General features: G+C 38.3%; 2 protein-coding genes across 6 annotated transcripts in view; one reads left to right on the forward strand and one right to left on the reverse strand.

Moving 5' to 3' along the window:
• Positions 1-291: 291 nt before the first annotated feature.
• On the forward strand, positions 292-4,503 carry LOC117538573 (chromodomain-helicase-DNA-binding protein 8-like). 4 transcript variants are annotated; one of them, XM_034204413.1, is made up of 8 exons: positions 292-423; positions 1,072-1,141; positions 1,214-1,328; positions 1,506-1,604; positions 2,119-2,230; positions 2,418-2,573; positions 2,711-2,859; positions 4,221-4,503. In XM_034204413.1, exons 5-7 carry the CDS (start codon positions 2,225-2,227, stop codon positions 2,810-2,812), a joined length of 264 nt encoding a protein of 87 aa, XP_034060304.1. In that variant the 5' UTR covers positions 292-423; positions 1,072-1,141; positions 1,214-1,328; positions 1,506-1,604; positions 2,119-2,224; the 3' UTR covers positions 2,813-2,859; positions 4,221-4,503. The 4 variants fall into 4 exon arrangements, with proteins under 4 accessions (XP_034060304.1, XP_034060306.1, XP_034060303.1 ...); XM_034204415.1 differs by lacking the exon at positions 1,506-1,604; XM_034204412.1 differs by having other exon boundaries at positions 303-423; positions 1,072-1,328.
• Positions 4,504-10,603: 6,100 nt separating this feature from the next.
• Positions 10,604-15,618, reverse strand: part of itpkb (inositol-trisphosphate 3-kinase B) — a 29,527-nt gene continuing 24,512 nt past the window's right edge. For both annotated transcript variants that reach the window (XM_034204362.1, XM_034204361.1), the window contains exons 8-12: positions 15,378-15,553; positions 14,356-14,560; positions 12,530-12,631; positions 12,096-12,167; positions 10,604-11,321 (exon numbers count right to left, since the gene is read on the reverse strand). In XM_034204362.1, the coding sequence (XP_034060253.1) occupies positions 11,106-11,321; positions 12,096-12,167; positions 12,530-12,631; positions 14,356-14,560; positions 15,378-15,553 (771 nt within the window). In that variant the 3' untranslated portion in view covers positions 10,604-11,105. The remainder of the gene's footprint in view (positions 11,322-12,095; positions 12,168-12,529; positions 12,632-14,355; positions 14,561-15,377; positions 15,554-15,618) is intronic.

Consider the following 15,618-nt stretch of genomic DNA (forward strand, 5'->3'; position numbering starts at 1 on the left):
TTCGTTTATACATTTTAAGAATGGCGTTTATGTTTACTTTTTTGAGAATGAGTTCTTATTTTATTTATTGGGGTCTACCAGAGCCATATAGCTCTGGGGTCTACAACAGATGATACAAATGTTTGTGTCAGTAAATGTGTGGCGGGGGTGTTTGTGAAAACAACGCAGACAGTGCTGCTGTCAGACGAACAGCTGTGCGGCGTCATCACAAACGGACGTCGCTTCACGTGACGCTCCGGAGGAAAGGACGTCCCATTGCTCTTAAAACTCATTTCCCTGCTTCTCGTGGTTTCCTTGCGTCCCTCCATGCTTCCCTGGTGGGAGGGACTAAACGCAGGGAAACGACGCAAGTGAGGGAAGCAAGGATTTCATTTAATCGACCTGAGAAGCAGCCCCAGTCTGAGAATAAAATATGTCTCGAAGGTTCGTTTTGCTTTCTTACAATGTTAAGTTAATGTTAACGTAACCTTACGTTTGCTAGTAGGCTATTGTTACGAGCTAGCTGTCTTAGCTAACAACAGTTAGCAGCTAACGTTTTCTGCAGTTTGTGTTGCCCCTGAAAAACGTGATGTAGTAATTTAAGGGTATGTTAAATTAACGTTATTTTACAAGTTGAGAGAGTTAAGTTGTGTTTAAAATCGTCAATGTAATGCACGTTAGAAGTTTTTAGTTGGACATGAAGTTAGCTAACGTTAGCTAACTCTGCCAGGTTAGCATGTTAAGCTGTACTTTCTGTGGCAGCTAGCTTAATACAAAGAGGGATTTGTGCTTCATTGCAATGCAAACTTTTCTTTGTTAATCTACCTGAAACTGTAGGGACAGTTTGTTTATACTCAACTATACAGACCATTGTTGAGGAGATGCAAAACATACTGTACATGAGTTGGGTCCAACATATACATTGAGTAATGTTACTTTGCTGCTAAAAATGAAACATCATTATCAGATGAGGACATTACCAAAGTGTGTGAGTCTGTCAGGGGATTTGATCTGTTCCCTGCATGTCCTAAACATTGCTCTGGTATTACTTATCTTGTAACATGTAAGTCTCCCGCTCTTGTCATCGTTCAGGCTTTGCATTTGAACTCCTATGACTGGTTGCGGACTTGAAGTGAACGCCTTCCTGACATCCAGGAAAAAGGTGAGATTCTAATACATTTGAATGCCAAAAGAAAGTTATTGTTTTAAATATGATTGTTTTGGGGCATTTCAGTTTTATTGGACAGAGGCAGTAGATATCTACTGGAAACAGTGGAGAGGGAGGAGATGATATGCAGCATACGGCCCAGCCGGATGGTTGCTGCTCCGTGTGGAACGTGTTCTATCAGGTAAAGCACTTTGGTACCCAGTTATTTATGGTGTTGAGTTTGAATTTAGCCTTTGGAAGGTAATTTCCAACAGCGCATTGTAAAGACTGAAAAATGTAAAGCTTGACATGATTTCGTCTTTTACTTAAGAAGGTGTTTGTCCTCCTGTCTTCTCTTATTTCCTTATCTTTCTTTCAGGTGTAACATCTACCAATGGTTGTACATGACAGAGACCTCCTCCACCTCTTTGCTGTCTTACTAGTCAATCCTTCTGATCAGGTCCTTTCCTAAATAGTGGTAAGTTTTACAGTTCAGTGTATGTTCAATTAGCAACTTAATGCTTTACCGCTGTTGAATAATAAATCCTATATTGCTAGTCATTTTATTAAAACTACGATTTGTAAACTTTTTGATTCCAATTACAATAATCTTTTTGTTATAATTGTAAAACATATCTTAACATCCATCAGCAATCAATACAACAAATCATCCAACACTAAATAGAATAAATCTGGACATATTTCTTTTTATACAGCAGCATGTTTTGGGACTGCTCATTGATGTCATCAAGAGCCATTGAGTCTACCTTTTGTAGTCGGCCTCTCAGAATGTTTATCATTTATTTGTATCTTAACATTCCTATAATAATTAGTTTTTTTATTGTTGATATTGTTTTGTTCTTTATTTTTGTTGTGAGAATCACTTTGCAATTATTGTGTAAGTGCTATAATAGTTATACTAATATTATTGTTGTTACCATCATTACTATTATTAATAATGTCTTCTTTGTTTTCTTTATTCATCGCTGCAGAAAGGATCATGCCAGCCCACATCAAACACCTGATCAAGAGCTTGTGAACCTCACTGCTGCAGACACCTGTGTGATATTCCACTCTGACTGAAACCCTCAAAATGACATGCAGGTACGATATATATATATCTGCTCTGTCCGTCCTAAAGATAGTTCAATAGGGCTACAACAACAACAGTCTTTCCGTTTATTCCCTCGGTTCTTTAAGTGTATATTATTTCCCCATTTAATGCTTAAAAACGTTGAACAGCAGCTGCACATGATGCTCTTTTGACCCCTCTTTTAATTTTTTATTTCAGGCTCAAGCTCGGTGTCATCGTTTTGGCCAGTCTAAGGCGGTGGAGGTGTACCGTCTGATCACTAGAAACTATGAGAGGGAAATGCTGGATAAAGCTAGTCTGAAGCTCGGGCTGGACCGTCCCGTCCTGCAGAGCATGAGTGGCAACAACAACGGGGTGAGAAAAATAAAATCTGTCATATTTCTAGATGCCAAGTCATTTTTGGGTCAGTCGCTGTTGCAGTACGCTTAGTTTATTTTCAAAAAGAGTTTTCTAAATCCACTTGTGTAAATGTCTCTCTGCGTCGCCTTTAGCCGGTCCAGCAGTTCTCCAAGAAGGAGATCGAGGACCTGCTGAGGAAAGGAGCCTACGCCGCCATCATGGACGAGAACGACGAAGGCAATCGCTTCTGCTAGGAGGACATCGACCAGATCCTGCAGCGAAGAGCCACCACCATCACCAGGTATGTTCTTAGCAGCACTAGCCACTTGCTCTTTGTGAGACACCAAGTACTTGGTTATTTGAAATGTAATATTGATGATGTAATAATTAAAACTAGGGATGGGTACCGAGCCCTGGTATTAAACGGGCCCCGGGGCTGAATTATTAAAGACCGTGGTACCGTTAACGTCCAACGTTATCGATCTTTTTATCGGTACTGGAGACATTTAAAAAATAGATGTCATATGTATTATATCTACATAAACATTATATCGCAGTCTTACTGCAACTCCGTTTCTAATATGCAATAAGACTACAAAGTGCGTCTATGATTTATTTTTGATCTTTCCAATCCAGACGAGATCTCTCTCCCCTGTCGGTGTGCGAGGGGGCGGGGCAGTTTACACACAGAACCTGCTACATGCATGCACACACACACACACACACACACACACACACACACGGCGGAGAGAACTAAGCGCCCCGAGGGTAGTTATGTTACCCGTCTTGAGCATGGATGTATAATAAGAACTGGATACAGCGTGGGAGGCGGGATCTCGTTCTTTCCTATGAGAGCTGCTCATTGGCGCATGAAGTAAAAATGGCCCAACTTTTGAGAGAGCGAAACGTCACAGATTACCCGTCATGCCTGGCTGTCAGAGCAGAATAACCCGTTTGTGCGCTCACAGAGCATGCGCCCCTTAAGCCCCGCCCCCGAGCACACACTCTCGGCTCACTAGAAAGAATGGAGAGAGAGAATAAATCTAGATTCGGCTTTTAGTGCATTTTACAACTTTAAGGACTTAATGATTCTAGAGCTATACAATAGTTCATACTGGGTAGTTTATTTAGTTTAAAAAAAAGTATCCACCGATTTACAGACGTCTCTTTCCCAATGTTAGTCAATGGGGAAAAGTATTTCTGGGCCGGTCGACGTCACAGACTGATAAGGAAATTGTAGTACCACCGTTTGGACACAACGAATATTTTTCCTCAGAGTCCGGCACACTTCCTGGGGGCTTGGTCTTGAGGTGGAAAATGCTTGTTGCCAAAAGTGCAATAAGAATTTAGCATGTAAGGGCGGTAACACGAGCTATGTGTCTAAACATTTAGCAAAAGTGCTCCACATCCAGACGGAGGAATGCACCGGGTTCGACTGTCTTTCTAGTAGCTCTGTAGCCCCATCTACGAGTAACGTTTCCACGTCAGGTGTTATGTATGCTAGCAGCAACACACAGAGTTAACTACATTATACAAACATGGGTTAATGATTAGAGGAAACTGAGTTATTTATTTTGTTAAAGTTTCAGCTATTCTGTTTGCAGTTTTATCATCACATAATTTAATACGATTTGTTAAAACATTGTTGTTTCTTATTTTCAGTTTGCTTCAAGCAGAGGCTGTACGAGGAAGACGTGGAGGGCCAAGAAATGCTGGCCAGATTGGCAAAGACCGGAAGATACATAACAGAGAAGATAATGGATATTAACAAGAAAAAGAAAAAAAATGTTTATAATTTCTTTGTTGCTGTTTACATTTTGAATTATATTTGTTATTTTTAAATCAAATGCATCTTTTTTAGATGATATATTTATTTAGATGTAGGTTTTATTTGTAATATTATTGTATTAAGTATAATTTATTAAATAAAAATACTGTTATGAACACTATACAATGTCTTTATTTTGATAGTTACCAGAATACATTGTATATTTAATACTAACATAAGCTGGTGATAGATAAATGCTGGTCTGCTGGTATGCCAGCAGACAAATATTTATAAAGACAGAAACAGAAGGGAGGAAATGATGATAGCTCGACTCAGAATGAATCACACAGCATTGAATGGTACGTCATGGGGAAAAGTAACAGTGACAAGTGTAGGAATTGTGGAGTTAAAGAAAAATGTGGAACATCTATAAAGCTGAAAGAGAAAAAGTAAAGGATAACGTTTTAGAGGCAGAGAGGGAATGGAGTGTGGTTGGTATTTTGGGAACAAAAGGAGAGTGAGAAAGAGCTACCAGAAAGGCACTGTTTACCTTTAGTGAAACTGGGGTAGGTACAATTATCTAACATTAGGTTATGAAAGATCATAGATTGTTGTTTTGTTTTATTTATTATGTTTTTTATTTATTTATTTTTGGATTAGATCATAGATACGTCCATGAGTTAAGAGATGGAATGATATGATGATTCACACTCATGTACAGTAGGTGGCGGTATGCACCTTAAAGTTGTTTGCAATCCGCCAAAAAACCGAAGAGAAGAAGAAGAAGTCAACTGGTTTGCCAACGGACAATTTACACCGAAGAAGAAGAAGCGAACATTTCTGGCGGGTGACATTTAGAGTATCAGATTACATGCGATGTCTGACCATGTGTCTGACTGAGAATTTAGTAGTTTGCCTTATAGTCCTTCTCCTCCATTTTCTTCCTCTTCTCGAGTAGTCAGTGTGGTGCTGTTGCTTTGGTCTGGGTCTCTGGACCTGTGAGCTAACCACGCCCCGTTCATTTGCATATAAGGAATGGAAATCAATCAATCAATAAATGCGTCATTATGAAATACAAGTCATCTGAAATAAATAAATATGTCATTATGAAATACGAGTCTCTTGAAATAAATAAATGTGTCATTATGAAATAAAAGTCCCATGAAATAAATAAATGTGTATTTAAATGTGCATGTATACATATTTATTGCCTAATTTATTTATTTTAGAATTTATTTCATAGCCATATTTATATATGTATTTATTTAATTATTTATCTATTTATTTAATTTTGGCTTAAATGGCGTTCCATACATGACAGCCAAAATCATAATAACAATATTATTTTGTGATCAATTAAATATCGATTAGAAAGAACATAACATCTCAAGTACAATCTACAAACAAAACGCACAAATGCAATTTGATATTGTAAAAAAAAAGACCTTTTCTGTGCTTGTGCACATAAAGTATCTGGAGTCCCTGTCAATTCACAACCTGAATTTGGGGGCTGTCTAGATAAGGAAACAGGACTCAAAATACCATTCAGATTGGCTCCCTTTCTTATCTCACATGCTAGCACATTAGAATGTATTGCCCCTCATCTGAGGATCTCCACCATGGATGTATAAGATAACTGGATAAAGCATTGGAGTCTTGTTCATTCCTAAGGAAGTGGATCAGAGGCGCATAATCAAAAAAGTTGGACCTCTGGTTATAAAATGTACCAGCCTTCAACATCCATGTCCTATATCAATTTTTTAATCCCACTGCCTCGCAGCTCAGTCTGGAGCTCATTCACATGAACAAGTGATGAAATGGTACCTCATTTACAGACTACACAAAGTATATATTTATTTTTTAACTCCTGTCATTATGCATACTGCATTTGGGTCCTGATCCTAGGTCCTTACTCTGACTTTTATGGATGATTGTCTCTCTGCAATGTCATTAGAATAACAGCGTGTGTGCCGCTGTTCCACACAGCACATATTCTATTGCATATGTAAAGGAGGTTATAACTATTTCCCAGATTAAATGAACTCACTGATTTTTGTAAGTGAATATATCTGTGCACATTATTTGTTTAGCATGTATAAAACAATCACGTAGATAAAAGAAAAAGTGTGCAAAAGGGTAGAAAGAGTAGGAAAAAGTTAAAACATTTATGAAATGTGTAGAGTAGCAGCTGCTGCATGTTCAAAAGGGTTCAACCTTCCCAGCCACCCTCCATGAAAAAAGGGAGAAGAGACACATCTCTGTATTCACAATCTCTCAGCTCCTGAATCATGTCCTTTTCTTCCCTCACCAGCTCCGGATGCTGCTGCTGTTGTGGATAGGTGTGATTTGAATGGCAAATTACCCCCATGCAAACACAACAATTATTGTGGCAAAGAAGCAGCAGCAGCGTGGGGTCACTGAGGGCTTCTCAGGTCAGGACGAGAGGTTGAGTCCTTCCTCGTGTATAAAGAAAACTCACATTTACTACAAGTTTAATAATGTATTACCCAAAATCTTGATATTTGTTTTTTAACTGGTTAATCTAAAGGCCAATATGAAAAGATCCCAGAGTTTTTTGTTTACCAGATACACACTTTTTTGAAGGGATCAATTCTAATAAATACACAAGCCAGAAAACCAGAACAATGTAGGTCTAATGGCTACTAAAAAACCTCCAAAGCATACTTGTAAGTGCTTATAGGGGAGCCTAGAGCTTAGATGGTTTGTCTTGAATACATATTTTATTATGTTAAGAAATACCACTCAAATCTCTCAGTATTAAATTAATCAACAGCTAGAAGCCAGTTAGCTTAGCATAAAGACTGCAACAGGGAAAAACCACTAACCTGGTGTAGAAAATACCTACAGTAACATTAAAGCTCACAAATTAACATGTTATATGTTAAATGTTTATAAAAATACCTAGTTTTGTTATCCTGTTTGCACTCTTCATTCTTCAGTAAAAGTACAGCTAAGCTAACAAGCTGCTAGCAAATGCTACATGTTTAGCATACAGGAATGAGCAAGGTATTAATTATCTCATCTAATTCTCAGCAAAAAAAACGAATATAATATTTATATACAGTATATTTCACAAAATATCAAACTACTTTCTTAGGAAGGCACTGCATGGAATTATAATCATTCTGTTTCTCTGTCTACTGTCACTGCAAACATCAAGTAACAAAACAAGGCACTTTAAATATATGGTGAAGTGGAAGCTATATACTATTTTGTTTTTATTGTTCATCAAGAACCTGTTACATTATGAGACATATGTTTCTACCTTATCTGCCAAGTGAACTGTTGCATTGCATCTTAACATCATTGATCTTTTCTATAGCCACGTCCAATGTTCTAAATAACGTTCTCAATGTCAGCTACTCGCCCCACAGTTTGACTTCCACTCATATTGTAACATATGCCTGAAGACAAAACAGCATAACAGCCCAAAATTCAAGATGTCACAGTATCCCATTAACTAAAAAAAAACATAATATAATGTTATAAATAAAGACAGAATGAAATACAAATTAAGCCCACACTTCAAGAGAATAATAAACATGCACCCAAAACTACGTACAGTAACAGTTAAGACTTGAAGAAAAGTCTGTCATAACGTAAAAAATATAACATATTTTCACTTGGCTTTGTAATGTCAAGGCACTGTATAGCTTAAATAAGATTGTTCATGGCTGTAAGTGTTCCACAGGATTTGAGTTCACTAAAATAATGTTACAAAATCTACAATCAAACATAATACATCTTATTGTACAATGTGAACAATCCCAACATACAGTGTAAAAAAAATGTTAAATATGAAACAATTATCTCCATAACACACTGAAACTGCTGTGGGATTTATAATTTAGCTCCACATCTAAATTCTAACTGTGGCTGGTTAAACACAGGTTAAAATGAGCTAAAAGACAATGTAAAACACACTCAACTGTACAACCTCTAATGGTGAAACCGAATCAAGTGCACTTTTTTTTTTTTTTTAAAGGATAGTGGCAATGTGCTGTTGTGGTCAAAACAGACAAACAATCCAATACAATTCAATTCAGAATTGCTGAGGAAGAATTACAATCAAAGTCTGACTGAATGGTGGTACGTCTACAGTATGTTACGTTGGAATCTGTTTCACAGTCATGAGAGCTGAAGTGTTCAAACACATTTGACATAACATTTGGGGGGTTGAACTTGTCTTTTTGTGTGTGAACAAAACCACCAGGGGGCGCCATGGTCAGAAATGTAGAAATTCCACACAGTTTCTTCATACTTTCTTATTATCATCAACAAATCCCCACAAAAGACCAACAACAACAATTAATTGATTTTGTGAAAATCAGCCCTATAAGTCAAAAGAAGTTATCTTTTGATCCCGTTTGAATTGTGCAACAAATTACACATATGATGTTTGTCAATTTAAAAGATAATTTTGCAAGTCAAAAAAAAAAAAAGTGCCGTAAAACTGTGAAGTAACACGTTTTTTTGTGTGAAGCGCTCAATGAACTACAACTCTGGTCTTGCATACGTCACTAACACCAAGACGGCCGTCACGTTAGCACACTTCACCTCTTTCTTTCAGAATGAAGCGAAAAGTATTAAAAGAGGTGAAAATTACTACAAGTCTGGCCATGTTGAGAGCTGTAGCCTATATACACAAAAGGGGAGTTAGTCGGTTCCAGCATGCGGGACCGGCTTTACAAGGTTTCGGTGAGTAACACGAGTGTAATGTGTAACGTTAATGTCAGCTAGCTATATTCACTAGTTGCATATTTTTCATAGTCGGCAGACAGCCTATCCGTTTTTAAGAGTACGCTTAAGACCTTCCTTTTTGATAAAGCTTATAGTGATAAAATAAAATAATCTAATAAGATTGCATTGACGTAGATACATTGTGCCTCTTCACCTATACATTTTAGTTCTTACTCTTTCACTTAAATCCTAAAAACTTAGATCTTATATTTAAAACTTTATCCAAACCTTTCCCCTCTATGACCTCTCGAGGTTCGAATAGAGGGTAACAGGTTGCAGAGAAGGCCTAGCCCGGCCCGGGAGTGTGGAACGTAGCCACAGACCTACTCCTTACCTCTAACCAATTCAGGTTCCAGTGGGGACCTTTCTCCCTGTGTGCCTCTCCACCTCTGTTTCCTACTTCTTACTTGCTACCCTTTCCCCTCAACCTATCCTAAGGGAGTGCATGTATGTAGACACGTTAGTTTAGCTGCTATAGGCTTGGACTGTTGGGGCACCTTACTCCGTCTTTCTGTCTGTTTGTTCCTGTGTACTCTCATGTTCAGATTAACCCAGTTTCCCCCAAATCTCTTTTTTGTGTCCATATCTACGCCGGGATCCTGAGTCGAGGCTAATCCTGTTGCTGTGGTCGTGTGTCCTGGATCCTCTATCCTGAGCACTGGATCTGAGTCCTGGACTTCGAGTCGTGGCTGAACCTATCTCTGCGGTCCTGCCAGACTCTCACCATACTACTTCCCTGATGGCTCCCACAAGATTGCTGACATCCTCGTGGATTCATCTTCTTATTATAGACACATGCATTTCCAAACATTTGGACTACCTATGTTTGTAAATGTATTATCTCTTCGATTTACACACGGCATCTATTGCACGTCTGTCCGTCCTGGGAGAGAGATCCCTCCTCTGTTGCTCTCCCTGAGGTTTCTCCCATTTTTCCCTTTAAACGGTGGGTTTTCTCAGGAAGTTTTTCCTTGTACGATGTGAGGGTCTAAGGGTGTCGTATTGTCATACTGATATTCTGTACACACTGTGAAGACCACTGAGACAAATGTAACATTTGTGATATTGGGCTATATAAATAAACATTGATTGATTGTCTTATATTTCAACAGTTTTACGACAAACTGTGACTTTTTTGATATGGAAATAATTTTTTAAGACTGACAAACATCATATGTGTAATTCGTGGCACAATTCAAACGCGATCGAAAGATAATCTTTCTCTCCCCATTGACTTCAATACATCATTTTTCAGAAATAAGGTCCCATGGGGCGGAAGTAGATGGGCATGACTTCGCCACTCTATTCTCTTTGCCTTAGTACTCCCTCTTTGTGACTGTATGTGAAACGTTGTTCCCCACAATTTTGGCGGCCACAGTTTCGGCCCTTGTTTTTAGTTGATATTCCGCTACTAAAAGGTCTCCATCAAATGGAATATTTACTCCTGTTTGAGTATTTTTTGCTAAAAACTAGAACCAGGCTGTTTTTAAAAAGTTAAAAAAATTAAAAAATATCATCATTTTTGTACATATTTATGTCTTCGTCAGGATTAAATTGGCTTCGGGCTGAGAAAAACGTACATGCTGGGCAGATATTGAAAGACAAACTAATATTGTTGATTTTGGACATTTTATGTTTGTTTGTTTTTTTGTTAAAAATATAAAAAATATGAAATATCATTAGCCTTAGCTTTCAATTTGGATTAGGTAATCTACTTATTTCTTGTAAAAAGAGATTTTTTTCACAGCAGACATTTCTTTGTCATAGTAGAAAAAATACAGAAAAAAGTGTTGTGAAAAAGGCCTATCCCTTGAGGGGACAGGATATTAATAAAATAGGTTGTGTCCATGAATGGATTAGGCCAAACATTGTTATGGGATGATGTGGTTTCCAACATATGGACACATTTCCATGGAGGAATCCTTGAGGAAGTCCAAAGTGTTCCCGAGTGAGAGGAAGAATGAAAGGAAGTGTTTGTCGTGTGTCCAAAAGTTCACTTGGTTAACTTTTTTAAACCCTCAGACTTCAGGTTCAGAGTTCGCCATGGATAAAATGATGTTCACCAAACTTTCAAGTCCAGACAGGTATCCATCTTCTCGGTTGCCCTCTACCCACGATGCTCGGTGGGTCAGTTCCTGCCCTTCAGGAAGAGGCGTGGTTTTCCCAAAGTCGATCATCCAGACTTTGGCCCGCCCCTTACTGTCGTGAACAAATAACAAGGAGCTGCCAATCACCTGCAGACACACAGCAAGACAATGGTATGAATAAGAAAACAGGAAATGATTACTAAAACAGTATCCTTTGTTTTATTCAAAACCTAACTACGTGTGTTTTTGTGAGTCAAAAACATGATCTCACTTCCTGTTTTGTTTCGGTCACTTCTTACAATTACGTCTACTGGTATGTTTGTGTGTGTGTGTGTGTGTGGTCAGCGATGTGGCTGCGTCCAATTTTCCATGACGAGACCTGGTATGTCAGTATGTGCACCGGTGTGCTTGCTCAAGTGAATTAGAGTCACTTAATTACTAAATCAGTAAATGTATGTGTATGTGTACAGTGACACAAAATAAATATTGACCAGGGCTAAAAGGAATCAAACAAAGAATTCTATAAATCAAATGTAATTATAGTTAACATGTCACTAGACAAAAATATGGAAATTCTCAATTCCTGAAGTATTTGCCTGAACGCAAAAACACATGAACCCTATGAGGTCAAAAAAAGACTTGCGTAATTTTCAAACATTTGCTAAAATCCTCAAATATTGGTTGAGATTTGGCAGTATTCAATGGGACGCATTAATGTTATACAGCATTAAGAGGCTAAAAATCTGTCCAGAGACGAGAAAATCGAAAAAAAAAACGTATCTCCCCTTAAACCCTCAGACATAAACTACATCAAATACATGATATTGCATACATACACATTTGTCATGTAATAATGTTTTGTCAATTTATAAAGGACAGTTGCAAGTTACTTATGTCCGTCTTGGAGTGGTCTGTCTTTACCTCGTGCGTTTTGAAGAATGGGGAGATCTCCAGAGTGTTTTTGACTTCTTCCAGGCTACTTAGATAAAGGTTCTGTAAATAAATAAAAAACACAAAAGCTTTTATTACCTGTTCACCTGTACCACATTCTGTTCACTGTGTTAGAACAGGCCATGTGATCTACTCTCAGCCCAGCCTGCTGCACAGTACAGCTTTTCACAATAAAAACATGACTGTTGCCGTGATGGATTAAATAAGACCTGTCTTTATGTATTCAAATATAAAATAATGAACACAGTCACAAGTTAACAAGTGTTTCCAATGCTGTCAAATACAACAGTGTGTGTGTGTGGGCCAGGAGGGAGTTCCCAAGGGTTTCCTTTCCTTTTTTCTCAGGCTCAGGAAGCTTAAGGTAACATGGTGTTTGCATACACATGAAGTACAAACACACTCACCAGTACGTCTTTATTTCCTTTGACAAAGTCATGGAAGGCAGCAGTAACTTGCTCTCTCGTTTTCGTCTTCTTAAAATCTCTGTTCACCGTCCCGTCCTCCTTCTGGAGAGGAGAGGAGAGGAGAGACCATGAGAACTGACTTTATACTTGTAGTTAAAGATAAAATATAAAAATCCTGAACTACAACTTTCAGGCTTCTTGTAGAGAGACACTAAGTATGTAAGGCAGACAAGGGAGTAGCAAAGGATGTGAAGGAGGAAGGACAAGGAGCTGAGTAAAGGAACAAACAATGAGGGGAGGAAAGGAAGGAGTGAGCAAAATATATTTATAGAGATTTGTCCGGGAATTAAAGCGGGGAAAGGTCTTTGACTCTGTTTTTCTGACAAGGAACATATATACAGTATATATATATATATATATATATATATATATATATATATATATATATATATATATATATACACTTTGTGAAATCTCAGGAAGTTTCTTCCTGTTGTAAAAAATTAACAAATTCTTGTAAATTGTTTTATTTATACATTTTCAGAAAATAGTTGAAAATGGCCATCCCATCTGTTAAATAAATAAATATAAAATCTCACATTCAGCATAAAATCAAGCAAACTAGCATAACAAAACATAGTTTATTAACTATTCAATTTTGGTCATAGAAAGCAAATATAGCAATTATAGTAGCACGATTAAAAGGAGTAGTGGAACAAAAGTAATAGCAGAACTGGAGTTATTGTATTAATAGTAATTAGTAGAGCATCAACACTAGTAACAAATATAAAGTAGATAAGCATCCGTTTAGGTTTCCATTAAGACAGAACAGACACCAAAATAAATCAGAGGGTAAAATAATAAAAGCATAGTTGCAAATAAATGCAGCAACATCGTTCTGTAAAGTGATTTAAAAGTATTTTCAAACATGTAAATAAAGCATAGCTCATTCCCAGCTGCAACAGGCAGGTTTACAAGGTGATTGTGACCATGGGGAGGATTTTCTCTGATGATCAAGTACCAGTTGCTGGGTTAGAAAGGAATACATGAGTTTCTTATTCTGCTCGCTGCCAGGCAACAAGATACTATTTGTAAGAGAAAAGTCGTTTTCCCTTTATGGTTCAGAGACTTATTATCTCTTCCTTTACAACAAAGCTAATAACCCCATGCTTTCACATACATAGGAGCGTATACAGTGTATACTATACACACTGTTACAGAGAAGCACCTTTACAAAAAAGAGGTTGAATTGGACATGAACCACATGAACTTCACATACACACACAAACAGACACACACATTTCGGTTTCTGGGGATAACCCTCAGTGTCATGGCAACAGACCACCGGGAGGCTGTGAATGTCCTTATATAGCCACAACCCTCAAATAAAGACAGCAGAGACAGATTTGTGTGTGTGTGTGTGTGTGTGTGTGTGTGTGTGTGTGTGTGTGTGTGTGTGTGTGTGTGTGTGTGTGTGTAAATGTCAGTGGCAGATGCCAAGGCATGTAGAGCTGCCACGGACAGGCCTCTTGTGCCACAAAGGCATCTCCTGCAGAAACGTACACTTCAGTGGGGGTTCGTGTTCAAAACAGGAAGTGAGATCATGACCTTGAAGGACACACGCCCCAACACAAACAAACAGAATTATAGAAGAAAGGAGGGAAGGAAGAACACACACACACACACACACACACACACACACACACACACACACATACACACACACACACACACACACACACACACACACACACACACACACACACACACACACACACACACACACACACACACACACACACCACCCTTCTCTCTGTGAGTCTTACCTTGACGCCCTCTATCCTGAATCCCAGGGTGGCGGTTGAGCTTATGGTCTCTCTCCACTGCATGTATCTGGGTTTGGACACCACTTTCTGGAGGTTTTCCTCGGGCGTAGGCGCATCAGGCTCAACCTCCACCATTTTCTGATACATGTCCGGTCTCGGGGAGGGTTTCTTACGAGCCTTGGTCAGCTCTTCCTCGAGGTAGGTCCTAAAGCATGAAAAACAACAACAGTGGTGGTTGATGAATATGAAGAAAAAGTGTGAGAGGCATGGAATCAGAGAGGTAGAAGGGCGAGGTAAAGACGAGGGGAGAGGGTCAACTCAAGGTGTGAAGAGGACATCTCTCTACTAACAGCATGGTGCAGCTGTTAAATGCTCAAATCTGGGAACGCAAAGACATCGATAGCTGCAAAAGAAACGTGAGCCAATAACCCAGGTTATACAAAGATCACTTATTTGGAAGAGAAAACAAAAAGCCAATGGAGAAAAATGTACACAAACTGACTTAACTTTGATGTAAATCACTTGCCGTAGCTTTTGAATACAATTTGGATTGTCTTCTTACAGAGATTCTTGTGCTCAGACTTGGCCTTAAATTCCAAATGAGAAGGTCATTCTTCAATTTGTTGTCCTGTTGCAGTTTGTTGGAACATTGTCACTTCATATTATCAGTGTTAGAAGAAGTACTCAGATCCTTTACTTAACTAAAAGTACAAATAATATGGTCTTAAAATATGGCACCACTACAAAAAGTACAAAAGTATTAGTATCAAAATGTACTTAAAGTTACTTATTAAGTTATTATGTTTATTATTTTATGACCAATACATTGACAAAGACCCACATTTAAATCACACCTTTAACATCATTTGTAGATTAAATAAACACAGAAATGCTTGAAGTTTGTTGTAAATGTTTGAATTAATCACATGTAAGAACATAAAAGCTCATTTATATTTTCTTATGCAAATACCCACCACCCTGCTACGGTATCTAATATTTGTTGTTGTCATGTGTCTCCTCACCTTACTCCCATCTTGCAGTCCATCACACACGGGAAGTCGAACTCAGCCAGCAGGTCCTCCATCTGGTTGTATTTCTGGCCGTCTTTCTCTATGTCTCCGTGGTAACCAGGGACGTACGGGCGCAGCACGTCTTTCATCAGGAGGGACAAACAGCGCTGCTCACATTCACAGTGTTTCTAAAGGATACCAACAACACATTATTAGCATTATATAGCCTGGCCAACATTTATTCTGTATCAAC

This window comes from Gymnodraco acuticeps, unplaced genomic scaffold (assembly GCF_902827175.1).
Source record: "Gymnodraco acuticeps unplaced genomic scaffold, fGymAcu1.1, whole genome shotgun sequence".
NCBI lineage: Eukaryota > Metazoa > Chordata > Actinopteri > Perciformes > Bathydraconidae > Gymnodraco > Gymnodraco acuticeps.